The 27,095-nt window shown below is 35.5% G+C and overlaps 1 protein-coding gene and 1 long non-coding RNA gene across 3 annotated transcripts; both read left to right on the top strand.

Moving 5' to 3' along the window:
- The first annotated feature begins 317 nt into the window (after positions 1 to 317).
- LOC144974423 (uncharacterized) lies at positions 318 to 23,785 on the top strand. Its single transcript, XR_013645743.1, has 2 exons — positions 318 to 1,556; positions 20,408 to 23,785. It is a non-coding gene; the product is annotated as an uncharacterized LOC144974423 (long non-coding RNA).
- Positions 9,165 to 17,602, top strand: LOC144974422 (uncharacterized). 2 transcript variants are annotated; one of them, XM_078917282.1, is made up of 5 exons: positions 9,165 to 9,536; positions 11,003 to 12,348; positions 12,924 to 13,183; positions 13,565 to 13,756; positions 16,320 to 17,602. In XM_078917282.1, exons 2-5 carry the CDS (start codon positions 11,043 to 11,045, stop codon positions 17,445 to 17,447), a joined length of 2,886 nt encoding a protein of 961 aa, XP_078773408.1. In that variant the 5' UTR covers positions 9,165 to 9,536; positions 11,003 to 11,042; the 3' UTR covers positions 17,448 to 17,602. The 2 variants fall into 2 exon arrangements, with proteins under 2 accessions (XP_078773408.1, XP_078773409.1); XM_078917283.1 differs by having other exon boundaries at positions 9,181 to 9,393; positions 16,320 to 17,576.
- Positions 23,786 to 27,095: the final 3,310 nt, after the last annotated feature.

Genomic DNA, 27,095 nt, shown 5'->3' with positions numbered 1-27,095 from the left:
TTTAATTTCTCCTTTTTTCCCCCATTATTTATTTATTTATTCATTTATTTATTATAACTATTATGATTTTTAAAATTATTAGTATTTTTAAAAACATTTTTTTCAAAGTTCATTGTTTTTTCATCCATATTCAGATTTTAAAAATAAAAAATGAGAAAATTTGATAAAATATTTTTGTCGCACTAGGGGCTCTACTTCTAACTTGAAACTACCACATCACCAGACCTGCCAGTCATACAGATGTTAGTGGTATGGTGTTTGTTTTTTGTTTTGTGGGTGGGGGGGGGGGGGGGGTAATTGGATTTTTTTCTACTAATTTGGAGGTCAACATAAATAAAAATCTAACACATTTGTTTGCAAGAGAGATTTTAGAGAAGAATTGTTGAAAAATATATTTTGTTTTACTAAGAAATAATATGTATTGAACTAAATTTCATATTTTAACGTGATCATTCATATAAATAATGATAGATGTCATGTATTTTAGGTCAAAACGAATGTTTTCTTTTGAAATTTTGACATTTATCTTTAAACAGTGTTTTTGGTATTTATTTCTGGCCTTTGAACAATTATTGCTTCACATTAGTTATAAAGAATGAACGCCAATTTATGTCAAAGCGAAGTGGGACCATTCATATATCCTAGTTGGGTCAAGTTTTTGCTGAGAAGATACAGATTTTTGTCCTTGTTAATTTGGTAGCTCTATATTTTGTTAATCTATGCTGATTCACTATTTTGTAAAGCTAATATTTGGGTTAATTTTCTCAGTAAGAGTATCAGCAATGAAATTGTATTCTTGGAGGTATAATATATGTTTTGTTTTTTTATTTTTGGCTTTGTCATAGAGGGTATCATTTAATTTTTTTTTAACAGAACATTTTATATACCATTCTCTTAATGGTTTTTTTTTTCAAAAACATGTCAATTTATGTATAACATACGTAATTTGCTTTATTTTAATTTTAATTTAATATTTCTTTTAATCCTTGTTTTTTATTGGGGTTTTTCTTAAAATAGAAAAATTTTAGTAATTTTATATTCCCAAAAGAAATGTGTTATTTATTTCTATCAAATTAAATTTTGTAAATGTTTGTATATAATGTTCAATTTTAATGCATAAAATCGGGTCATCAGCCCATATATTTTGCATAGATCTGATCCAGTTTATGCCTGTAATTAACCGATTATTCAGACTCAGTCTGAATAGTCTCCTGTGGCAGTATACTTTTTGCTTGTTTGTTAGTTTTGATTTTTTTAAATATTTTAATTATTTATGATTGTATCAAGTTAATGCAAATCAAAATTATGATTATAGTAACTATCAACAGGCAGCTTAAACCTGCTTTATTTGAGGAGAAAGATAAAATCATGGATCAATTGGAAGTCTGATAGAAGTAAAAAGAAAAGAGTTAAAACTCGTCAAAAGTAACAAAGATTAAGATTAGTCAAAGTAACTGATATACAAGGAAAGCTTTTCTAACAACATAAAACAATGTCCAAATAAAATCAGGACAAAAATAAATAATTTTAAAATGACATATTCTGATCCCTCTACAGTACAATGCAGGGGTCTGAGCTGAGTCGGTGTGATATGGGCAAAACAGAATTTCTTCTGAGCTCATTTTCTATGTTTTTATCACTCCCACCCTATGCCTACTGCCTACATTGTGTCGTCCCCTCTGTATGCGCACGAACACAAGAGCTTGAGTCAAAATAGCCATGGGAGACTATTCAGACTCCGAGTACAAATTGCCACTTCGGACTTATTTACTTACATCAACTACGGCTTGTTTTGATTTGTTGTATTTTAAAATTATGTTTTATTAAATGAACAGAAAGTTTCCGAAGACAAGAAACAATGATGTAATGTGTTTTCTAAAACATTCTATCAATTTTTTGTTGATTTTTATGAAATGCAATCAGTTGTGTGTTTGAGTGTTGTTTTTTAGGGGGTTTTTTTGGGTTTTTTTTTGGCAGAAGGGGTGAGGAGAGAGATAGGATGGGGGTGGGGGTCGATTTTCATTTTGAACTTTTTTATTTCAGAGCTTTTATTTTTTTAAAATTGTGTGTGTGTGTTTATTAATTGACGGTTTTAGGCCTGATACATTGGTTTTAGCTGAAATTAAAGTCCCCACATCTATTTTTTTTTTTTTGGTATTTATTTACCAGATTATTAAACATACATGAAGAAAGTTAAAAAATAGTTTTATACCAGAAACTAAGCTTGAGGCCTTGAGTCAAGTTTAGAGTCCCGTCCACTTTTATTATTCTAGACAGATGTTTTATCTCAAAAGCATCAACTGTATTATTTGACTCAATAAAAAATAGATAAAGGAAGAAAATTAATTAGATATTTGTGATGATATGGAGACGATAATCAATCGAATTCACCCTTGAATCATATACCTATGATGTTCGCATGGGTATACGATCCGATAGTGATGTCGTTTCTTCTTCTCTTTACTAGCCTATCCTGCTTCTTTGGTTTGTGATTGTATTTTTGACAGGGGATATTTTTTTTTTCTGTAAATCTTCTGCCTGTTTGTTTCTTGGTTTATTTACTTAATTTTTAGGCTTATTGATGCATTGCATTTTTTTTTTTCACAATACTTTTAAAGCAGAGTTTATTTGTTTTTGACCTTTAGATACCATATTGTGCCCAACTTATTTTTATAATGCAGATTTTAAAAAGATTTTCGATTGCTTGGGTTTGACCAGTAAGTTTGTTGTGATTCAATTTTTTTCAATATTGCACAATGTCTAATTTCTCATTCGCCATATTCATTCAATATTGCACAATGTCTAATTTCTCATTCGCCATATTCGTTCAATATTGCACAATGTCTACTTTCTCATTCGCCATATTCGTTCACTATTGCACAATGTCTAATTTCTCATTCGCCATTTCCGTCTCTTGCAAGAATGCAAGCAAGGTTCTCTTTTGTTTATTTGTTTTATTTGAAGTTGTTTCTGTAAGTTTTTACCATGTTATTTGAATTTATTCACAAATTCATATTGTTGGAGTTCCAGTTGAAATAAAATTTAATAGTTACTTTTATTCATGTTTCGTCAGTTTTTAATGTCATTCACACCTATTAGATGAGTTTACATCCCCTTGGAGATGATCGCACGTTCACGGTCATAAAACGAAAAACCTTACTGTCATTGTCCATTCCACACAATAGGAACCATGATAAATGATCCCCGCGCCTCAAAGCGGTATTATATTGGGATGAACTAGGCGGTGTTGGAAATTGAGTTTGTAGCAACAGATATATACTGGGTGGGGTTCCTGGCCTCCCATAGTGGGCAGGGTGGCACTTACTGTGTCTTCTATCTCCTTATACTATCTGTTTTCCATCATGCTTTCTGTCTTTGTCTTGGAATGATATTACTTGGTCTTGTCCTGGCCGCAGTGCTTGGCTCTGAGGGAAACAGTCAAATGCATAGTTATTGTTTTTGTTTTGGGAGATGGTAATTTTTTCCTTGTAAATCATCTCTCCGTTGTGTAGTGTTATTTTGAATGTATATTGTAAGCATTTGAGTGTATTCTTCTTAGTGGGATCTTGTCCTGGTGTCTGGGTGAGACATTTAGGTGATCTCAAACTAAGTACATTCATTGTGTGTTCTTGGAATCTACATCTGTTGCCTTTTTGAACAATTCCCCTTTGTCTTAATTTTTCCTCAAGTCCTTTTAATTGTACATCTAGAATTTTTTCACGATTCAATTTTCTTCTTTTTTACTGGCGCTGATATGTCCTAAATGTGTTGCTAGCGCCGTAAAACCCTTTAAAACAAATAACAGATATATAAAACTTTGGGTTAATTTCTACTCTCCATAGTGGAGAAGAAATACAATTTAATACATTGCAAAAGTCACAAAGTTCGTATTTCTTATCATTTTCGTTCTAAATTCACTTTTCAGGGTCTAAGCGGAGCCATCGTAAAGTTATAGCCTGACACTGAAACCCAAAAAGACTGGCATTTTGACGTCATTATTTGGTTTTTTGCACCGCCTTGTGAGTTGTTAGTAGTGCTCATGGAAACAAGTGGTCCCATTGGTTGAACTATTGAATACAACTCACAATTTGTTTTCTTTTGTGGCCAAAGACTGGCATTTTGACGTCATTTTTTGATCAGTGTCAGGCTATAAGTTAACGATGGCTACGGTCTAAGACATGCCAACATGGTTCCATTTTGAGACGGTGGATCAGAAATCGGTTCTTTATGATGGGGGAATATTGGAATGATACAATGGGCATGATCTGTATTAACTTTCCAAGTGCTCGAGGTCATTGGTCACATTGCAAAATGTGCTCAAAGTGACCTACATAGTGAAAAGTGTTCACAGATTTTGAACTATCTAACATTACGATTGGCCATTGTGTTCAGCTTGACACATGGGTATGTTTACAACTTTCATAAACAAAGCAGCGTGTTTACACGTTCAGAGATGGCTGGAGTCATTTTTGGTTGGGGAGCCAGTTGGACACTTATGCATCGACATTATAATTTATAATATACCAAGTCTCTGCTATTATTATGTGGTTTTGTGTGTGTGTGTGTGTGGGGGGGGGGGGGTTGTTTCTTTGAAAATCACCTCTCTGAGTGAGTGTGTATTGGCAACACTGTATCTCTCGTTGTGACACTTTGGTTGGACTCGGGCAGGGTATAAAGGTAGATAGTTGCTGAGATTTGGTTTTACGAATTATTATCCATTTGCCGTATTTTCCATGAACGGTCTTTTGACCTCCCATTGTGGACAAGGGGTCACTTGCTGTTTCTTCTAATCCCCTATATCTGTTTTCTGAATTGCTCTTTGTTTTTGTTTTTTGTCTTGGAATGGAAGTACTTGGTTTTGCCCTGGCCCTTATCAGAGGCTTTTGCTGAGAGGGAAACAGTCAAAATGTATAATGTTAGTTTTGGGAGGTAATATTTTTTTTCCTTGTAAATCATCTCTCTGTTATATCCTGATCGTTATATTTTTGTTTTGAACATATCTTGTAAACACTTGAGTGTGTCCCTCTTTATGGGATCCTGTGCTGGTGTCTTAGGCGTTATTTTTACACACTTCAGCACGGTTTCCTAGAACACACGGTCTCATCAAACACATTCGAATGTCACACGAAGTTTTTCATTAATATATTTATTTATTTATCCTAAATATATTTAATCATTCCATTCCTTCCTCGAATTAAATTTTACCTGCGGCTATGTGGTCTAGTGGTATGACACAAGCTTTCGGATCGGAAGGTCCTGGGTTCTAGCCTCGCCCGGCGCATAGTTGAGTCCTTGGAAAAGGCTCTTTACTCACATTCTCTCACCGTACTCAGGTGTAAAATGAGTACCTGGTCGTTAACAGCGTTGTCTGTCCGAAAAATTGTAATATCGGCTAACAGGCGTCATGTCTCGTTATAAATGTAACGCGTTGCTGTTCGTCAGGGACCCTTTGTAAAGCGCTTTGAGCACGTTTAGTGGATATTGCGCTATATAAAAGCTCAAGTTAACAAATTTTGTTACCTGGAGCTAATTTCACACAGCCAACGTAAAAAAGGATAATTTTTTTTTTAATGCTTCCGGTGATTTTGACCACTGATGATTTACTGTGGACAGAACTTTTATGATGAAATTAGGGCTCGTGTAAAATGTTATATCATGGTAGGCTCCACCCTCTCTTTCTATTCTGGCGTAGATGTGGACGGCGATAGCATTTCGGATGTCATTATGACAAGTGGGCAGAGTTAAAGCTTCCAAAAAATTCCAATCGTCGTCTATCTCTAATCGGCCCCGTTCACGCAATCTATCTATTGACAGTTATAAATGGGTGCATTATGTGTATCTACCAGGGCATACACACAGCTTTGGTATCTACCTACACTGCATGTGTACCTATGTATACAGTGTGATACCCATGCAGACACTCCATCGTCGGTTCGCATAACCGACACATCTCTGCATATTCTTATCACTTCGCCATTCTTTATAATTTATTTCAATGCCACGCGCCATGATTTGCTAATAGTAGTTGCCTACGTCAGTAAATGAATGTTGTGACACAACCCCTCCCCCTCCCCAACACACACACACACACACACACTAACCTCATGTAACATGTCATTACATAATATCAATAAAGTAAATAAATATTAACGAGTTCCATCATCAAGCGGAAATTTGTCTTAGGGTCTACTCCAACTCCAAGGAGAGACTGAAATAACCCAAGTGTCGGCCGCAGAGCAGCGCCGCAAATTGAGCTAGGGAGAGGTGGCTTGCTGAAGGCCACATAACACTGGATATTCGAACTAGGTATCTTTCGGGTAGAAGCAAAGACCATACCGCTGAGCCACACTGCACCTCCTCCTCCCCACAAGTCGTTATGTTGAGGCACGGTTTCCTCGAACTTTTTTTTTTTTTTGCATGTCCCGAGGATCTGGAGAAAGCCGTGCTGGAGTGTATTAAAAAAAAAAAAAATTAGACCAGATACGCAAATTTCACCAGGATATGATGCAAAAAGATGATTAAAAAGCCTTTTTTAATCACTCAACTTTGCGTTGTCAATAGCGCGTAACTTGGACAGAGAAGTGTTTAATGACTATATTATATCCAGAGTCAAGAGACAGTTTTTCTAAGTCTTGGGCTAGTAGTGCTCATTTCTTTTAGGTCCTAGGAATATATTATTTAGAATAATGGCAAGAATTAATTATTTGTCTATTAGATTTAAGTAACGGACATCGATCCTGCACATGCATAGTCATCCCCTGGTGTAGGACATGATTATAACAAACGTGTATTTATTTGCATATAATATGTCCACGTCGATTATTATTATTATTATTATTATTATTATTATTATTATTATTATTATTATTATTATTATTATTATTATTATTATTATTATTATTATTATCATTATTATTATTATTATTGTTATTATTATTATTATTATCATTATTATTATTATCATTATTATTTATTATTATTATTATTATTATTATTATTATTATTATTATTATTATTTTTATTATTATTATTATTATTATTATTATTATTATTATTATTATTATTATTATTATTATTATTATTATTATTATTATTATTATTATTATTATTATTATTATTTAATAGAATTATTTCATTTATTTAGTTATTTTTCGTTGACAATTTCATTTCATAATGAAATAGAAGTTCTTGAATCATCATCGTTATCTTCATTATAGATTCGTTTTCATTTTCCATGTTGTAAACAAGCAGTCAGAAACGCGGAGAAAAAAAATCATTTATTGAGATGACGTCATATCTACACATCCAATCACGATTGAATAAAGATTTCTCGCCCGAACTCGTGTGCCGTGTGCCCGAGCGAGTGCCGAGTCGACACAACGAGCGACTGACGCTTTTGTTTCCGTGTAGTGGCTTGATTGAGGTCACAAGTCAGGGTTGCCATTTTGGCCCTTTTTAGGACCAAATTCGAGATTTTTGGTCCTTTTCAAACACAGTTGGCCCCCCCATATATCAGTTGGCCCTTTGGCCCTTTTTTGGCCCCTTTTGGATAGTGATTGCCCCAAACGAACCCAACTACATAGCCTTTAGTTCAAAATGAATTTTGTTCAATTTATCCACATCAAGAAAACTGATATGTGCATGCACACATCGATATCCGTAGTATTACTGATTTGAGTGTTTGAGACATTGATCTGGCACCAAAACCCTCCTCGACCTGTCTCTGCAAGTGCTGAGTGCTGATTAATTCCACGAGGCAAGGAATCTGACAACGGACGGCGATGACTTGGAGTTCGGAAATTGAGAGGGGGGTTGCGTCCGGTCGGCACTTAACACCGCGCCCTCCCACTCCCCAAATGCCTTTATGATTGAAAAACAATGGAACTGCCTAGTTCGTGGAATTTGGGTACAAGTTCACAAATGAGTGTAGTAAATATGTACTGGAATTTGTAGCCAATGAACAGCAACGCCAAAGTGTGGAGGAAAGGGTGCGTCACACAAAAGAAAGATGCCTGTCCATGTTAGAGGTTGCTTGTGAGCAAGTCAAACTAAGACTTCCATCGACAAAGGATATGTTCAAAGGACTCAGTCAGCTTAGTCCAACAAAAGTCCTTAACCAAGTGGACAAACCTGCATTCAGCAGCCTACCGTTCCTTCATTTGGTTAAATCAGATTTGGTAGAGGATCAATACAGACGTCTCACTTTTATTGACTGGTCAGATGTGGAAGCCTTCAAAACCACAGGACTCCCAAGTGACACCCATAAATTTTGGTTTGGAGTTATGAAAACACCTGGATTTGAAGAGCTAGGTCAATATGTGATGAATTGCCTCATTGTTCCGAGCAGCAATGAAGTCATCGAGCGTGTCTTCTCATTGGTAACGGCCACAAAAACAAAGCCCCGCAACCGAATGGGAGCACTTTGTCTTGATGCAATAATCAGGATCAAATCTCATCTTCAGCAACGATCCAAATGCTGTAAAGATTTTGTGGCCACAAGCAAGATGATTGCACTCCATAACACAAAGGTGTTGTACACCCAATCAGATGAGAAGGACGAGGAACAGCAGGAAGAGTGCATTCAGCAATTCCTGTAGATTGGATAACGAATATTTAAGTTAAATGTAATTTTCTTTTCCACTTTGAATGTATTTAAACGTAAATAGAACTTTATTTCAGAATTATTCGTTCATTCATATAAGTTGTGATTAATTGGAATGACATGCCGTGAAAATATACAAAATTAGTATCATTGAGCTATGGAAACCCACAATGTCGTCGAAAAGTACAGGATCACTCAGGTCTGTGATAAGGAAAATGTGTCCCAAGTTGAAACAATGGAAGTAATCACTTCAAAATTTTGTATGGCAAAACTGTACACTTTGTGGACCAAGGCCACCCACCCACCAACCATCCTTCACCAAGAGCAGTTATGGCAACCCTTTGGCTATGTACAATCTGAGTCTGGCAACATGCATACGACCCCCCTTTGCACGTAAGCTCACTCCTCTTTATTGTTCACACATGTTTGTATGATTATCTGTATTCGGATATACATTCTGTAACGTTTAGTAAACATTTTCCGTATTTTGGCCCCAAACCGTCTCATTTGGTCCTTTTCTTGTCAAAATCTGGCCCCACGACAAAAAATCACCTGGCAACCCCGTCACAAGTCCCGCAACCCACATCAACTAAACTCGACTAAACTAGAACCACTAACCAACATACCAAGTATCAACAACTTGCAACTTGTTGTTTGGCCAGTCTGTCAACCATCTATTTTAATTGTGATTATCAAACTTGACTATCAAAATTTGCTTACTTCAGTTAAATATAGATCAATAACTGCTGTCTACTATATTTTGAAAGGAAACAGTAATAATAGTAACTTAGGTGAGTGCGGAGAGATTGAAACTTGTTTTTAGCCTTCTACTAACTTCTACTTCTACATAGGCAGAAGTCGGATGACAACCAGTAGAACACATCTATCTAGTTCTAGAGACGACTATCGTGAATGTGAGGAGGCACCTCAACAAGTAAGTAAAGGGAACGGATTTAATTGCATTCTATTGCTTGACAACCAAAATTCAAATGTATTGAGACATGATCATGAATATGTTTGGTTTACAAGTACAAGTCGCAAGCCAAAAAAAAAAAAGTTGATGCTTCTGTCGTTCTTCTCTCGTACCTAACACCCAATCCTTCATACTTCATAGCGTCATAGGCATAATAACTGCAGTCGAACTTGGAACAGACGTGGACACATTTACAGGTCTGAGTCTGCATTACAACAATGGTTTGGGTTATTAGATCAACAAAGTATAGATCGACTTGTGAAACAGAAGAATACAGTGACAGTACAGTACAGTAGTACAGCTCTTCTTACTCTTACAATACAACTTACGGACGTCAAGGAATTAATTCATTATTTGCCGTGGTGGTTTTCGGGGACTGCATATTATATTGTCTATATGATTATTATTACTGAATTACCATTGGTAGCGTCAATTGTCAAGGACCTTGACAAATCGTCAATTGTCAAGGACAGTGTCAGTTCTTGTCAACTGCCACAGAGTAACTTTGACTTTAGTGTCACAAAGTGACATTATTGCCAAAGAGTGATATTAATATTGATATTTTCATTTTCTCTTCTCTCTCTGTCATCATATGCCCTCTTTTTGTCATGGACCGTGCCAATTGGTACATCATCAACTATTTATTATTTACTATTCATTACTAACTGTCACAGACTGATGTCGTTGCACAATTCTTTTATGTGAATCGTTCCTTATTCTGACAATGTGCAGTATACATTTTCCTTGAAAGCAAATGGAATCCCACTTTTTAATTTAAAAATTCTATCCTATTTGGCAGGGATTCTTCGTACTTCTGTTTGTTTTTTCCACTGAATCTAAAGTTTGGGTCCGAAAACAACAGTAATTTTTGTTTTGATATGATGTGAAAAGACTTTTAATAATTAAAAACAAATGCCAATGTGTGTAGACACAAAACTTTCCACCACGATTGACAACAAATGAATGATTGGAAGAAAGTGACGAGTTGCAGATTTGAGATTCATGTGTGCACAAATTGAGGTTCGACTGAAATCACCCAAGGACTCGCTCCTTGGCAATTGACACTTCCATATAATAATAACAAATTTGTGATCATTGTGGAGGGTAAGTTCTGAATGACACAACATAAAATTGTCTTACTTTTTCCTAATTTCTGACAATAAAATGAAATAATGTTTGATAAGTCACACACTTCTTACATTCATTCTGTAAACAAATCATATTAAATTATAACATACTATAATACTAAAGATGAAGTTTGAACACGACCACCCAGTTAGGCAGATTTCTAAGAGTGCCTATTTTTATGGATGGTCATTTTTTTATTTAAAAAAAAGATCTTCTTATGGCTGTAGTCTATTCCTTTTACTTTCAAATGAGACGATTCAGAGTTTTAAATTTTACATTCTTTAACTCTCATTCAACAGATTTCATTAGGACAAGGGTGTAAAATTCTTCCTCTTTAAAATGAAGCGGAAGGCTTCCCTTATCTCCGGTGGCCAAACTCCTGCAAAGCTCTCAAAACAAGCAACAAACATTAAACTGGACCAGAAGTTAACATCTTCCAAGCGTCAAAATACAATAGAGCCAGTACGAGAGACATCTTTCAGACAGAGAAAAGCCCCATCATGGCTCTCATCATATGTTACCAACAGCATACAAGAAAAGGAGGTGAAGAAAACTGGTACAGAAAAACCAAAATTAAAAATGCCAAGATTCCCTACTTTAGTTCCACCTAGTAAGAGAGGAAAGGAAGATAAGAAATTGGAAAGTAAAAAAGAAGTTGTACCACCATTACTTCGCAAGAAATCTACTCTGAAACTTGAATCATCCTCTCCTCCAATTTCTAGTGCAAAAAATAAACAGAAGCCTAATCTTGTCCCAACCCCTTCATTGATGAAGAAACCAACCAAAATCATTTCCACATCAGATGTCAGTTCTCCTGAAATAGATTCTAAGTCTAAACCTTCTTTGAATGGTAAATTAAAACCTTCCTTGAATGGCAAGAAAAAATCATCTGTTTCGGGTAAAGATTTATCAACATCTTTAATGAAACGTGAGAAGTTGAAAGTTTCTAAAACTACAGCACCATCTTGTTCACCCTCAGCTTTATCATTATCATCATCATCATCCAAACCTGGTAAAAAATCCTCGATCTCCCGACTCTCATCATCATTGAAAAAAATCAAAGAGGACACCATACCCGATTCAAAGGTTGTTGAACTTTGTGACGATCCCTTCAATGCTTCAACCTTGCCACTCTCTGATGAAGAGAAAGACAATGATACAGATAATGTGTCCAATTGTTCAGATGTTACACCTCCAGTAAAAGATGATTCTATTTTTAAACTTCCAGTGAAAAATAAAACTTCCTTGAGCACCAATTCCAAAACCATTCCAACAAAAAGCAGCCCGCCTCCATTGTCTTACTCTCGTAATAAAGCAATCGACCAAACCATTTTACTTCCAGAACAGAGTCGGCCTAGCATGCTTGAAATTGTTCTGTGTATCAGTACATCGGGATCCTTGCGTGAATATCTACATGATTTACAGGGACACATTCGTGAAATAATCTGGCGATTGCAATCACTCGTTCCAAATCTTCGGATTGGAGTGATGGCTCACACTCAGGGTGGTATCCACGATGATCCATCTCAAGGGACTTACAGAACTAGCGACCACAACTATAATCGGGCTGGTGGTCACAGTGGAACGAAGTGGTTGGATCTTGGAGCCACTCTGTCACAAATCTGTGCCTTTGTTGATAGTTTAGGTAGGTGAAAGATGTCACAGTCACAATATCTTCATTTCATTTCTTTATTTGAAAAAGAAAATCTACTTGATATCTATTATCGCCCTACTTTTTTTTTTCTTTTCTTTTAAAAAAAAACATTTTCTGTTGCTTTGCTTTAAAAGATATTTCTGAATTCTTGACATATCATCACTTTGATTATTCTGTAATGAAGTTCATTTTTTGTGGTTTTGATTTCTAGCAAGAAAGTTTTTTGTTTTTTTCTTTGTTTTTACGATGAAAAAATATAATTCTGATTTTATATTTTTCATTAGCTTTTTGCTCAGTTTTCAATATTTGTTTTTTAGAATTATCGAAGAATAAGAGAATATTTGTTCTTTCTCATTTTATCTATTCATTTTGTAATTATCAATTTAGACAATTTTAATTGCAGCCTTTCTTCTAGTGCACAAAAATAAATTCTTATATTGACTCAAGGGCTTAAGTTTTATTCCTCTTCAGTTTAAGTTTTTATCAGAATTTTTAGATTGAGACATTTTCTCAGAAAGAATTTTCTTTCAATAGTTGCTTCATCAATTTTCCTTCTTTTAAAATAGAATCCGAACCAACAGTTTATCCCGACTATGTACAAGACAACCTGGAGATGGCTTTGTGGAAACTTCAGCGATGCATGTCCTGGAGTTCTTGCAGTTACAGATCCGTGATCATGATTGGCAGGGGTCGGCCCAATCGCACAACTTTCTATCATCAGAAGGAGCACTGGAGGGGTTGGATCAGATCAGCATTGGAACTGCCTTTGAGTGTCGACATACCGGTTATTGATTGGGAGCTGGAGGCAAAGCTGTTGGCAGAAATGGTGTGTATAAGTATAATTCAGTTATTTCATTCAATTATTACCAACCGCTTGCATCTGGTGTCATGTTGGGGTGAAATTTAGTTTTAGATTTAAATTGTGAAATAGACTTTTATTGAGAAGGATGAAGGGGGGTGGGGGGGGGGGGGGGGGGGGGGGGGGGGGGGGGGGGGGGGGGGGGGGGGGGGGGGGGGGGGGGGGGGGGGGGGGGGGGGGGGGGGGGGGGGGGGGGGAGACAAATGTAAATAAGATCTATCTTAATTCTAATAGAATTTAAGAAGGTATAGATCTTACATATCAAAAGTTCTATGGTCGTTACTTTTTGCATGATTAGATTTACAGTTATAACTGCATTGACTTATCCTCTTTTCTTTTCTCCACTAGGGTATACATGTTTTTACCATACAAGCTGTGTCACCTGAGAATGTTGCCAGTACAGATGATGAAGGTACTTGTTTCTTCCGTCGTGTGGCGGAAATTACACAGAGTCAACATGTTCGTATTATTGATGCGTCTAAATTGCCAGAAATCATCATTGGTATCTGCTGTGCTTGTCATGGTTCTGACTTACTTTTGGTAAGTTTTAAAAATGAGTTCTTTTTCTTTTTCTTTTTTTTTTGGGGGGGGGGGGGGGGGGGGGGGGGGGGGGCTCATGTTTACCTTACGAAAGTATGAAATGTGATGTTTCCTATAATGAAGTATGGAAGGGAGTGTATATTGTAGTATGGAATATAGTGTTTACCATAGGTGCGAATAAATAAAATAAGCGTATACCATGTAAAAGTATAGAATGGAATGTTTACCATAATATAGAAGTGTGAACAGTGGTGTAAACCATCCAAATTTATGAAGTAGAATATTAACCCATACAGATGTATGAAATGGAGTTTTTTTACCAAACAGAAGTATGAAATGGTTCATTACAACTAAAAAAGTTTGAAATCGTTTGAAATCATATTTTTTGGGGGGGTTTTTTTTTGTTTTTGTTTTTTTGTAACTGAAGTGCATAGTCATGATCAGGAGTGAAACTTGTCTTGATTTTTTTCTTGTCTTTTTTTTTCCTATCATTTTCAGTCTGTATTTTTTTTTTTTTTTTTAAATTTATTTGTTTTGTTTTTCAAATTCAAGCTTATTTGTTTTGGTTAGAAAATATGAAAATTAGGAACGTGATCAGTTTCAGGATTTTATTAAAAAGGACTCATTCCACCAATTTGTCATAACCTGGACTAAGAATTATTCTTTTGGTCATTCTCAAGCACATTGTGTGCATGTCTGACTGTTGCAATTATGTTTGACCTTACTTGGATTTCAAATCAAATGAGGAACAGTAGCATTGAATTGTCAGCATGTGCCAACAGCTTTTTAAAGTCATCAATTTAGATATCCAGGGCTTTAAAATAATAAGTTCCCTAAAGGTAGTAAAGCTGTGGTGAAATTTTACTTAGCCGAGATTGGTTGAAATGGGCCTTTACACTGGTACACTGCAGCGCTTAAGATAAACTTTTGGGGCCCAGAAAAAAAGTTATCCAAAACTCAAGGGGAACAACCTATCAGTGACAAAAACAGTTGTTTAATCTATTTGTTATCTTCCTTTAATAAATACGTATCCCCAGAAAGACAGCTCAGCTTCCTGTTAAGCTTGGCTATACTAAGAGTGACTCTTGGAAATGCTGAGTGAGAATGAAAAAAAAAATGCATGATGAGTGCCAGTCGTCTTGTTCTGATTACCAATGGGTAAACCCATGAAAATAGTATGGGGGAGTGGGGGGGGGGTAGGCAGGCAACCACAAGGTGTCCACTTCGCAGTGGAAGATGTGCATAGCGTCGATGGGACAATCGGAAGGGAAGGACAGGGATGATAGACAAAGGTCTTGGCCCCTATACCCATAGTCCCTAGTGTGCTATGACAAAGGCACAAAGCCATATGTTCATGTGCGCCATGTGGTGACATGCTTGTGTATTTCAGTGAATCTTTACACACGCTACACACTTGAATAACATTATAGTCGGCCGGTGTTGTCTCTTGATTGCGGCGGCAAGTGAATATATTGCGCAATGAGGTGACTGTAAGTTGGGGGGGGGGGGGTGAAGGGATGATTGAGAGACTGTTCGTCTCAGTCCCCATCGTGCAGATCCAGATTGATGAGTTTATCTTATCCGGACTAGCTCACGGGTGGAGTTTATCTCACACATTTTCAATTACTTGTGACTAAGAGCAAAAAAATTGGGACCAGCCTCAGTTTATCTTAAGCAGACTGCAGTGTATATAATGTCACAATTGGACGCTTTTAAGGACAGGTAGGCTATCCCAGATTTTACTGTTTTGAGAAAATCAACATTGAAGATTTCGATTCCCATAAAATGTCCAATTACTCAAATACTATTCAATATTTTTTTTCAAAACTTTCTGTGTCGAATGATAATTGTACTTGACGATGATAGTCATAAAAGAAAGCAACAAATACATCACAGAATTCTCTTATTTTATTAAACAAATGGGTTGGCCCAGTTGTCCATATTCAAAACAACATCACTGAGTCACTGAGCAAAGAATTTACATTATATCCATGGGCTATCCCACCCAACTTGCACATCGGGCCTTCCCTAGTTAAATGGGCTATCCCATCTTACACATGGACATGTGTGTTACGAAATAATGGGCTGTCCCTCTCACGCATGCAGTCAATTTAATCAATTTTCCTACATTAAACTCATATTTAATTCCTTAAATTATATTTTTTTACGCGTCTAAGCACATTACACTGACAATTGAAATGCAAAACATTACCTGATATGACGGCATTGTTGTTTGGTGGGGAGTTTTCTTCATTCAGTCATGAATTCGACATGTCTCGTGTTGAAGCCATGTTTGAAGGTACACTTATGTACATATTATGTTTTCGGTTAAAACACAAGGCAGTTTATACCGATAACGAAGCAAATAAACGAAATTGATGATCGAAACCTTTTCAGGGGGTTGGGCAACGCCCACTTTTGACCCCTGTGTAATTATTTAAAAAACGGAAAAATCTGGGATAGCCCAGTGTCCAATTATGATCATAATTAAATTTTTAATCATATCTGATATAATTGAACGATTTTGATTAAGTATCTCTTTTTTTCCCCTTTAATTGTTCAGGATCATCGAGACTCAGTGCGGGATGAAAATGATGGTGTACTTCCCACACAGTTGACGGAGGTCTTTGTCGGCCTCCAACTGCACAGCAAAAGTAATTCACTCACGGCCCTGCCCAGCATGCTGAGGAATCTAGACATCACCAGCATGAGGCAGAGGCTGAACGGATATGGGTCAAGGGGGGAGAAATCCATGGATACAAACACTGCCTTAGAAAATTGCATGGATTACAACAGTTTAAGAATAGAAAGTTCAATGGAACTTGGGTCAATTCAAGAAGAGGAGGAGATGGAAACTAAGTTGTCTCGTGCCAAGACGATAAAGAAGATGAAGACAGTGAGAGGTAGTGACAGTAATCAAAAAGTGTCCGGAAGCAAGGCCATTAAGAAAGTGAATGGAAGTAAGGTTGATATTAAAAAAGTGAATGGTTTAAATGAAAGAGGAAATTCTGGGAAGTCACAGAACAGATCAACGAAACCTTACGAGGTCGGGAAAGGAAGGTCAGGGGTAAAAAATCCCAAAGCTGCAGGGGGACTGGTTGATAAGTTTGTTAAAAAGTTGGATTCAAAAGCAAAGGAGATAGTAAGAAAGGGGGGTAAAGCTATTAGAGAAATGAACAGGAGCTCGAGTTCCAATGATATTAGTAGCAATAATTTGAATAGAAGACCGGCTGGGAAGAGACAAATAAAATTGTCTCCAAAATTAAAAGAAAGTCTTATGAGTGTTAAGAATGGAGGACTGACTAAAGTCAAGAATAGAAAGACGCCTGTCTTTACTGAGTTGAAGAAGAAGGCTGTCAGAGCTGTGATAACGTCTGAAATAAAAAGTAGAAACAGAATGCCAGCAAGAAATGGCTCAATAACACCGAGTAGGACTACAACAATGTCTGCAAATGCTCAAAGAGATCAGAGTAATACAGGGAAAAGAAAGCCACCAGTGGTCAATGGTATGATTGAACCAGTTATTGGTAAAAGGATGAAAAGGAATGAAGTGATGGCAAAGAAAAAAGAAAAATTGAGTAAAGTATCGCCCTTAAACAGAAATACTTCAGCTGGTAGGTCCTCTGTTACTAAAGTATCGACTAGGAAACAGCAAACTGTTAGAAACATGAGACAAAGATCCATCAAATAGCGGACGTTTTAAATCCTTTTGTTATGAAATTAGTCACATTGCTCTACCATCTAGATTACTCACATTACAAAGAGAGTATTTTCAAGATAATGAATAAACCTTTGTCTTACTTTGAAGAATAATGTTTAAGTTAAGAATATATATAGGTATTATATACATATATTTACATATATATATATATATATATATATATATAATATATATATATATATATATATATATATATATATATATATATATATATATATATATATATATATATAAATAAATTTTTTTATGCTTTGCAATTTGAAATTTAAAAAAAAAGCGATGTGTAAATGTTTGGATGATGATGACAAGTGGTGATGCTGATTTTGTTCGTAAAACTTTTCGTTTTCCCTTTCCTACGTTATTTATCAACTCCTTCCATGTGCCTTTTTTATTTATGGAATTGTGAAATCAAATGTTTCTCTATGAATCTAAGAGACAACTGAAATTATATTAATGAAAAATTGTGACTATTCACTGGAAAATTGAATTTGAAATGATAATGATTTGAGTTAAGATAATTTATTTTTTTGTGATTGAAGAAACCTTTTTCGTATCAATTGTCGAAATGATTTTAAGCTGCATTCATTACCCTTTCTTCAGCCAATAAAAACATTGGATACATCACTTAAAATACAGACTCAGACAGACTGTCTGGATTTTAAGTGATGTATAAATATAAATTTCATTATTTTTGTTTTTGGCTGAAGAAAGGTTTTGAGCCTGAAACGTTCCATGTTCGGTAGTTGTTCTTTTTTTCGAAGCTGTTATATTTATTTTTGTTCATTACTTCTTCTCAATAGAAGCATATACAGTTATGTCAAATTGTGTTGCCGTTTGGTCTAGTGGTATGATATGACAGTGTTTGTGACCTGTGTGTCCTGAGTTCAAATCATGCTGTGAGATGCACACAGTTCAGTCCTTTACTTGTATTATTTCACAGATCTCAGGTGTTAAATTAGTACTTTTGGTTGACAAGTCGATAACAATCAAAAGACAAAAGCATTTTTTAAAACTTACCAGGTGCATGTTTTATTTTACATGTTCAGTGCTGCCTTGGGCTCAGCACATCGTGTAAAGTACTTTGAGCAAATTCGATGGATTGTGAGTGCACTACTATATAACAGCTCCCACTGCTCATGTGTGAATTCAATTATCAATTTAGTAAGTGGGTCACAATTTTTGTGTGTAGTTCGTTAAGACTGTTTTATTTATTCATTTTCAACTTTAACACTTTGCTTAATTTCCATGACACTTTACAGGTGGGATTTGATTTTACTTTGTGCTGACTGAACGTCTTAACATCTTCGATTTAAAGCCCCAGTTGCATCGCTGTTATAACATATTATCAGTTTAAAGTAAAATTGAAACTCATCTATTGGTGGTTAAAGTTTGGTCCATTGATGAAAGAATAAATGGGTGGAAACATATTTTACATGATTCTTAATGTATTACCAATTTGGCAATCTGGTGCAAACTTTTTAAAAAAGGAAATTGGATTGTTAAGTATATATGTATGTATTTAAATGACTCTCTTGCATGTCTCTGGATTATACTTTTCGGACTTGCAAATTTAAACAAGAAACAGAAAAGGCTCTAAATCTATATTATATTATATTATATTATATTATATAATAGTAATAATAATAGTCCAAATATACGTCTGTTTTGGGTCATGGCAGTATTGTGCATAAAGGTGTCCCAATTTAGCTCTTTGTAAAATTGGCCACTATGTATTAATCCTGAGATGTGAAAAGTGAATGCAATGTACCGTTAAACATTTTGTGACAAAGCTCTTCACTTATTCCATGTCCTCTAGGATGAAAATCATTATTCATTTTATAAGCAGTATATATAATTTCTGTAGATGACATACAATATTCAGCAATGTTGTTTGATGTGACATTGGACTATTCTATAATATGGCGTATGAATTTCTATTCATGTTTGATACCGTCCTTGTGATTATATAGTTGGTTCATGACTTTTAATCACGACTGTGTTTTTTTTTATCAATTACATAATTTAGAATATTCACCCGGCCTATACGACGTGTGATTGTTGCTGAAATTGATTCCCGTGTAATTGTGTGAAAATTAAATTTTCTGGGTGGGGATCCTGAACTCCCATAGTGGGTAGGGAGGTACATGCTGTGTCTTCTATCCCCCCATACCCGTTTCCCAATTGTTTCCTGTCATTGTCGTGGAATGAGATTACTTAGTTTTGTCCTGATCCTTGTCGGAGTCCTTGGCTGGGAGTAAAACAGTTGAATGTATAGTTATAGTTTTGAGTTTTGGGAGATATATATGATATTTTTTTCCTTGTAAATCATCTCTCTGTTATGCATTGATATTATATGATTGGTAAAACATTTGAGTGTATTCCTCTTAGTTGGGACCTGTGCTTGTGTCTGGATGAGACTGTCAGGTGATCTCAAACTACGTACTTTGACGGTGTGCTCTTGGAATCTACATCTGTTCCCTATTTGAACCAATTCCCCTTTGTCTTACCTTTTCTTTTGTGCTTTAATTTAAATTCTAGAACTTTTTACTATCCCATTTTCTTCCTTTTTACTGGCGCTGATATGACCTTAATGTGTTGCAAGCGCTGTAAAACCCTTAAAAACAAAAACAAACGATTCCCGTGTAATTGTGTGAAAATTAAATTTTGAAAATTATTCTTTGACAATAAATTTAATCAACTGATAATCTGACGTCAAATATATTTTCTCACTTACAATATTATCCTTAATAAGGGCACTGACTCTAATGAGCAACCCCCTCCATTGCACCTCCCATAAGCATCACTACGCACCACTACACACTTGATGGCACAGCTTTAGTGATGTCTATCGATACTCATAGTAGAGTGTGATGTGTGTGACCAGTCAATAAAATATGTATTTGTATCAGCTAGTCATCATACCTGCCAAGCGGGTGGTTGGATGGGAGCATCACCCTTGAATCATATACCTATGATGTTCGCATGGGTGTACGATCCGATAGTGATGTCGTTTCTTCTTCTCTTTACTAGCCTATCCTGCTTCTTTGGTTTGTGATTGTATTTTTGACAGGGGATATTTTTTTTTCTGTAAATCTTCTGCCTGTTTGTTCTTGGTTATTTATAATTTAGCTTATATCTTTAGGTTATGATTTTGATTTACATTTGTACTATTTTTGTTAGATTGCTTGTTTTTTTGTTTCAGCGGTCTCTCATATAACCTCATTTGTGTTGGAAGAGACCTAAAGCAATAAACAAACAAAAAAAATACCTGCCAAATCTTATAAATTTTGCGTAATTTTACGAATTTTAGACAAATTTCATGGCCAATTACGAAATTTTATGGAAAATTACGAATTTTTAATTCTTAGTAGCTAATAATGATAAAAAGAATAATAATGATGACAATAATAAAGCATTTCTACAGCGCATAAGCATGACCAAAATGGTCAAATTACTAAAAATTGACATAAAAATGACTAAATTTGAAGTTTTCAATTTGGCAGGTCTGCCTAGTGCCATTTGGTGCTCACCATAGATAGATGCCACACATGAGAGAGTTCCCTTCCTTTTGTCTTTACTTTGATAGGGCCAAGATCATTGGCAAGTTTCAGTACATAATTCATTCATTTCCTCGTTTGTCTATAACAAACAAGTGTACTCTTTTGACCCAAATTTTCCAAGTGCATGGTGCACTTAATAAGGATAATACTTGAATTCATTTATTATAATTTATAAGCCTTTGTTCCACTCCTTAACTCACTCAACCCTAACACCGACTATAACCGTTGTATACACGGGGTGGAGTTACTTTTACCCCATGCTTATTTATTATATTTTTCTGAGACAAGTTATAGGCATAGTAATATCAAGGCTAATGTTTATTTTCATTTTTACATGGTAATGGTAGTTGAATAAAACTATCTATGTCCATGCGCATTTTTAATACATGTTTTTTTTCTATTTTTGAAAAGTAGCAAAAATCTATAGGAGTGAGTGAGTGTGAGTTAAACATTGCCCTCTCATTTCAGCCAATTTTATGACTTATTCTTTTCTACAAAACTTCTGGCTCCCGTGGCAATAAGTTATAATGGTTAGTATTAACACTCTTAAGATACAATTCTTATTTAACAAATTGACAGAAAGAACCCGAGTTCCAGGTGTCAGTCAGTTGTCAATAAATTTATATTTATTTTGCATACAATGGCATAAGTATTTATTTATATGTTTCCATGTATTTCCAAGTGTTTAATTTTTAATTGTTTTTATATGTCAGGAAAGTTGCATACCAGCAGCAGAAATATTTTATTTAATGATTTAAAGTGTAAGTGCAAGTTTTGAATGTTGTCTCAAATCAAATTACATGGTTTAAGTTTAATCTAATGTCATGGCCATATCTTGGTTCAAGATTGTCGATTATTTAAGTTTTAAAATGTTTGTTCTTAACTTCATACAGTTGAGACATTTTTATGTTGGTGTATTTCACTATAAGCTTTTAATCAGACATTTTTAATGATCGTTTTGGTTTGAGTCAAATATGAAATTTTCCCCCCCCCCCCCCCCCCCCCTCTCTCTCCCCTCATCAGCCTTGTTCATGGTATATATTGTGTGTTATTCTTAATTGTCTGTTTTTATCCCTATTTTATTTGTTTTAAAATTATGACATGTTGACTTACGTTTTGTTTTGTTTTGTTTTTAAAAGTATTATTTATATATACCAGTCCTTTGGAGCTATGAAGCAACAGTAATGGTTATGTCAATGTCAATTAATTGTCATTTAGTGTCAAGAATTTAATTTTTATCTATTCATCAATAAAAATGTTTTTGTTGTTTTATGTTTTATTTTTCGCTAATATATGTGACCCTCTGTCTCAAAGTAGTTTTAGGGCTAGGCACTGAAAATTGAATTGAATGGTTGGCCCTAGACATTAACCTTGGGTATAATTTCTATTTTTTGTTGTCGAGAATAAGGATGATTTCTTACATTGCAACCAACACTAATTTCCTATTTCTTATCTATTTAACTCTAAATGCACTTCCAGAGGTTTGGTTTATCCCGACGTAAAACCATTTTGAGACGGTGGGTCACATATGTTTAATTGGAAGAAATTGACAGAAATAATAATGTTGCATTAATTTATTTTATCTTGTGAATGTGAAAGAGAGAGGGAGAGAGACAGGAATGAATTATGATGTTCTAGTAATAGCTTGGACTTCAACAGTTCAATTGTAAATAATGTAAATTGGTATGAGGGAAGTGTTTGTATTAAATTGTTGGTTTCACACTTTGCTAGAACTAAACGGTGTAAAGAATTTGATTTCTGAAGTCAATACATTGTTAAAAGTGGCATATGTTTCCGAAAAGAAAAAAAGAAGATTAATTCTTTGCTTCATGGATGAATATCGTGTTTTTGTTTTTTTAATGTAGCAGGGAAGACATGGGTGCCAGTTTTCCAGTTCATGCCGGAATTCCGGTTTCGCGATATCTTGAAGTCAAATACCTCCGGTTTCAGTGTTTTGAGGAAAATAACCTAATAGCATCGGTAAAAATTCTCTGGTACTCTCTGTTCTTTGGCTCCTTTAGAGAGAGACAACTGCACTGTGAGTATTTCACTATGTATTATTAGTTGGTTTTAAAATCAAATTAATTTCCTCGTTGTGTCAATATGTTTGCTGTGTAATCATTTAATAATGGTATAAAAACGGTGATGAAATAAGAGTAAAGTTTAGGCCGCATTATCAGAAGGAATATTTTCAGGTTTGGCAAAGTGTCGAGATTTTAGTTTCAGGTTTCAGCACTTCTTCCTGCTGGCACCCATGGGGGAAAATTACCAATGTCTATTGTGTGGCTGAACAGAGCTCAGTATTGTTGTCCATTGTAATGAATTGATCGAATGCTTCAGCCGAAAAGTTGTGTGGAACAGGAACAACATCGTTGATTTCATGTCGCTGTGTTCACTGTCTGGTTGTACGATCATGGTGTAGCGATTAAGCGGAGCAATTATATAGAAATAATTCAGTTTTTCGGGAATGTGTAGCGTGTATGTGGAGTGTGCGATTAAGCGGAGTGAACTGTGCTATTAGTATTATTAATGTTATTGTTAATTCTGATTTCTTATTCTTTTTTTTTTTGTTTACAGACTTTATATTTATTGATAACCAATATGATATTTGTCATATTTCATTTCCCAACAATTATGATTTCAAAAATTATTTATTTAACATGAAAGTGAAAGAAATACATTGTCATCCACATGTTGCTAATTTTACTATCAATGTTTTCAATTTGAATAAAAGGTATTTTTTTGGAAGCTGAGATACTCCTTTATTTTTATTTTGGCTGCACCGACACCACTCCTTGTAGCTCAGATCATGGCTCGGATCTTTTGTTGAAAGGGAAACAGTCAGATTCTTTTATGTTTGTGGAAGATTTTGTATTTGGTAAACCATTCCTTTGATAAAATAAAAAATGATGTAGTTAAATAATTGTAGGCATTTTAAACATTGGATGTAAGGGTCTTTTCACTGCCCATAGTGGATGGACATGTCACTCTTGCTGCTTCTAGGGTGGGGTTTCTGACCTCTTATAGTGGGCTGGGAGGTACTTGCTGTGTCTTCTAACTTCTATCCCCCTGTATCTGTTTTCCAATTGCTTCATGTCTTTGTCTTGGAATGAGATTACTTGGTTTTGTCCTGACCCTGTCTGGGAAGGAAACAGTCGAATGTATAGTTATTGTTTTGGGAGATATTTTTTTTTTCCTTGTAAATCCTCTCTCTGTTATTTACTATTTTTTCATTTTTAACATGTAAACATTTGAGTGTATTCCTCTTAGTGGGATCTTGTGCTGGTGTCTGGGTGAGACTTTTAAGTGGTTTCAAACCAAGTACACTGTGCTATTGGAATCTAAATCTTTTCCCCAATTTGAACCATTCCCCTTCGTCTCACTTTTTCCTCAACTCCTTTAATTGTACATCTAGAGTGTCTTTACTATCCAATTTTCTTCCTTTTTACTGGCGCTGATATGACCTCAATGTGTTGCAACCGCCGTAAAACCCTTAAAAAGAAGCATAACAAAACTCTTGCTGCTGCTTCCTTCCTTCTGTATCTGTTTTCCAGGTTGCTTTCTGTCATTGTCTACTGGGTGGGGTTCCTGACCTCCCATAGTGGGCAGGAAGGTACACTCTGTGTCTTCTATCTCCTTATATCTGTTATCCAACATGCTTTCTGTCTTTGTCTCGGAATGAGATTACTTGGTTTTGTCCTGGCACTGGCCGGAATCCTAGCTGGAGGGAAACAGTCAAATGCATAGTTATTGTTTTGGGAGATGATATTTTTTTCCTTGTAAATCATCTCTCTGTTATGTATTATTATATTTGTTATTTTTAATGTATAATGTAAGCATTTGAGTGTTCCTCTTTGTTGGATTTTGTGCTTGTGTCTGGATGAGACTTGTAGGTGATTACAAACTAAGTACATTGGTGGTATGCTCTTGGAATCTACATCTGGTCCCTATTTGTTCAAGTTCCCCTATGTCTTACGTTCTCTTGGGTGTTTTAATTGTAATTCTAGAACTTTTTACTTTCCCATTTTCTTCCTTTTTACTGCGCTGATATAACCTAAATGTGTTGCAAGCGCCGTAAAAACAAAAAACAATCACTTTTTCCTCAACTCCTTTAATTGTACATCTAGAGTGTCTTTACTATCCAATTTTCTTCCTTTTTACTGGCGCTGATATGACCTCAATGTTACCAAGCGCTACTGAGCACATTGATAGTTTACCTTTGGAATCTACTTCTGTTCCCTATTTGAACCAGTCCCCTTTGTCTTACTTTTTCCTAGGTGCTTTTACACGTAAATCTAGAAATTTTGGACTATCCCATTTCTTCATTTTTATGGCGCTTTTAGACCTAAATATGTTGCAAGCCTCTTAAAATAAAACATCCAATCCCCCCCCCCCCCCCCCCCAAAAAAAAAAAAAAATAAAACCCAAAAAAAAATCATATGTAGTCAAGATTTGAATCACTCCTGATGACGGATTTGTGAAATATTTTAATACAGGCTTCTTTGCGTCAGCTATTGAGGGGTCTCCATTTGAGACTTTGAAGACTAATCAGTTGCAATATGTGACCAAGCACTCTGTAGTCATCATATTATGATAAATGGGTCTTCATGTTTGTTATTGCAAGAATGTCAAATGTCCGGATTTCCTGTCTTGTTTTGGGATATTCACACCTCAGCAGCTTTTTCTGTCTACAGGAAGAAAGCCTCTGAATGTCCTTCTTCTCAAGACTGAAATAATACTGTATTGGCATTGATGCCACAAAGGCCCAATACCCTTGCAAAGGAAAGGGGAGAGTTAAGTTACAGATATGTAACTGGTTGGGGTTCCTGGCCTCCCATAGTGGGCAGGGAGGTACTGGCTGTGTCTTCTATCCCCATATATCTGTTTTCCAATTGCTTTCTGTCTTTGTCTTGGAATGAGATTATTTAGTTTTGTCCTGACCCTGGCTGGAGGGAAACAGTCGAATGTATAAAGTTTTGGGAGATGATATTTTTTTTCCTTGTAAATCATCTCTCTGTTATGTACTGTTATTTTTTTATATTTAACAAATGATTTGTAAAGTGTTGGTCTCTGGGTGAGACTTTTAGGTGATCTCAAACTAATTGAACTAATTCCCCCTTTGTCTTACTTTTTCTTGGATGCTTTGATTGTAATTCTATAACTTTCTACTATCCCATCTTCTTGCTTTTTACTGGCGCTGATATGACCTTAATGCGTAAAACCCTTTAAAGCAAAGTAAAAGCAAAAGCTCAGATATGGAATCGTTTACTCATTTACAAGGTCAGTTTTAGATGAGATTTGATGCTCCGTCAGACCTGCCTACAACTATGAAAAATTCGTAGAATGACTAAATTTTTGGCTGAAACTTCAAAACTTCATGAGCATCTCTAAGTGTTATTTAATCATTGTGAGGGTAAATTGTTGATCTATAAGGTTAACTATAGCGATGACTATTTCTTTCTCCTACAACCTACAAATTTTTCAATTTTCAACTAGGCAGGTCTGTGCACCGCTCATTTTCATTTTTTTTTTCTTTCTTTCTCAGAAATCACTTGGCATTCCTGTTATTGTCATCAAGAGGCATTTGGACGGGTGGAATTTCATATGCCACGTATTTAACCATGTTCGCAGAGTCCAGATCTGTCTGAAGCACATAATACAATTATAGATATGCATCTCTGATGTCTTCCGTATTTCTGAACTTGCAGCCTGTCATTGGCGAACAGTTTTATTTTTGTTTCTGGGTGGGGTCTTTTGACCTCCCAATCCCATTCCAAGAGAAAAGACAGAAAGCAACTCTGAAAACAGATATAAAGGGATAGAGGAGACAGCAAAGTGACCTGCCCAACATGGGAGACAAGTTCAGTGTGAAGAAAGATCTGGTCTTCAGTCAAGAGAGCGTCTCCACTACTGCAAATAGCAGATTCACCACGGACATGATAGTCAGGATACATAAACAGACAGCAGAGCTACAATGAAAAAAAAAAAATCATTTCTCAAAAAACAATGTACTAATGTACTACATAATATTATGACTGTCTACATTCCAGCTAAGAAT

This window comes from Berghia stephanieae, chromosome 6 (assembly GCF_034508935.2).
Source record: "Berghia stephanieae isolate SIO BIC M18660-M18661 chromosome 6, UCSD_Bste_1.3, whole genome shotgun sequence".
NCBI classification, from domain to species: Eukaryota; Metazoa; Mollusca; class Gastropoda; order Nudibranchia; family Aeolidiidae; genus Berghia; species Berghia stephanieae.
This window is presented reverse-complemented; position numbering and strand designations above follow the sequence as displayed.

What these genes read in the sequence shown, in the direction of transcription:
- LOC144974422 (XM_078917282.1), top strand. Translation starts at nt 11,043, where the DNA reads ATGAAGCGGAAGGCTTCCCTTATCTCCGGTGGCCAAACTCCTGCAAAG. An exon ending in TGCCTTTGTTGATAGTTTAG is followed by an intron (nt 12,349 to 12,923) that starts GTAGGTGAAAGA and finishes CTTTTAAAATAG; the next exon opens with AATCCGAACCAACAGTTTAT. An exon ending in CAAAGCTGTTGGCAGAAATG is followed by an intron (nt 13,184 to 13,564) that starts GTGTGTATAAGT and finishes TTTCTCCACTAG; the next exon opens with GGTATACATGTTTTTACCAT.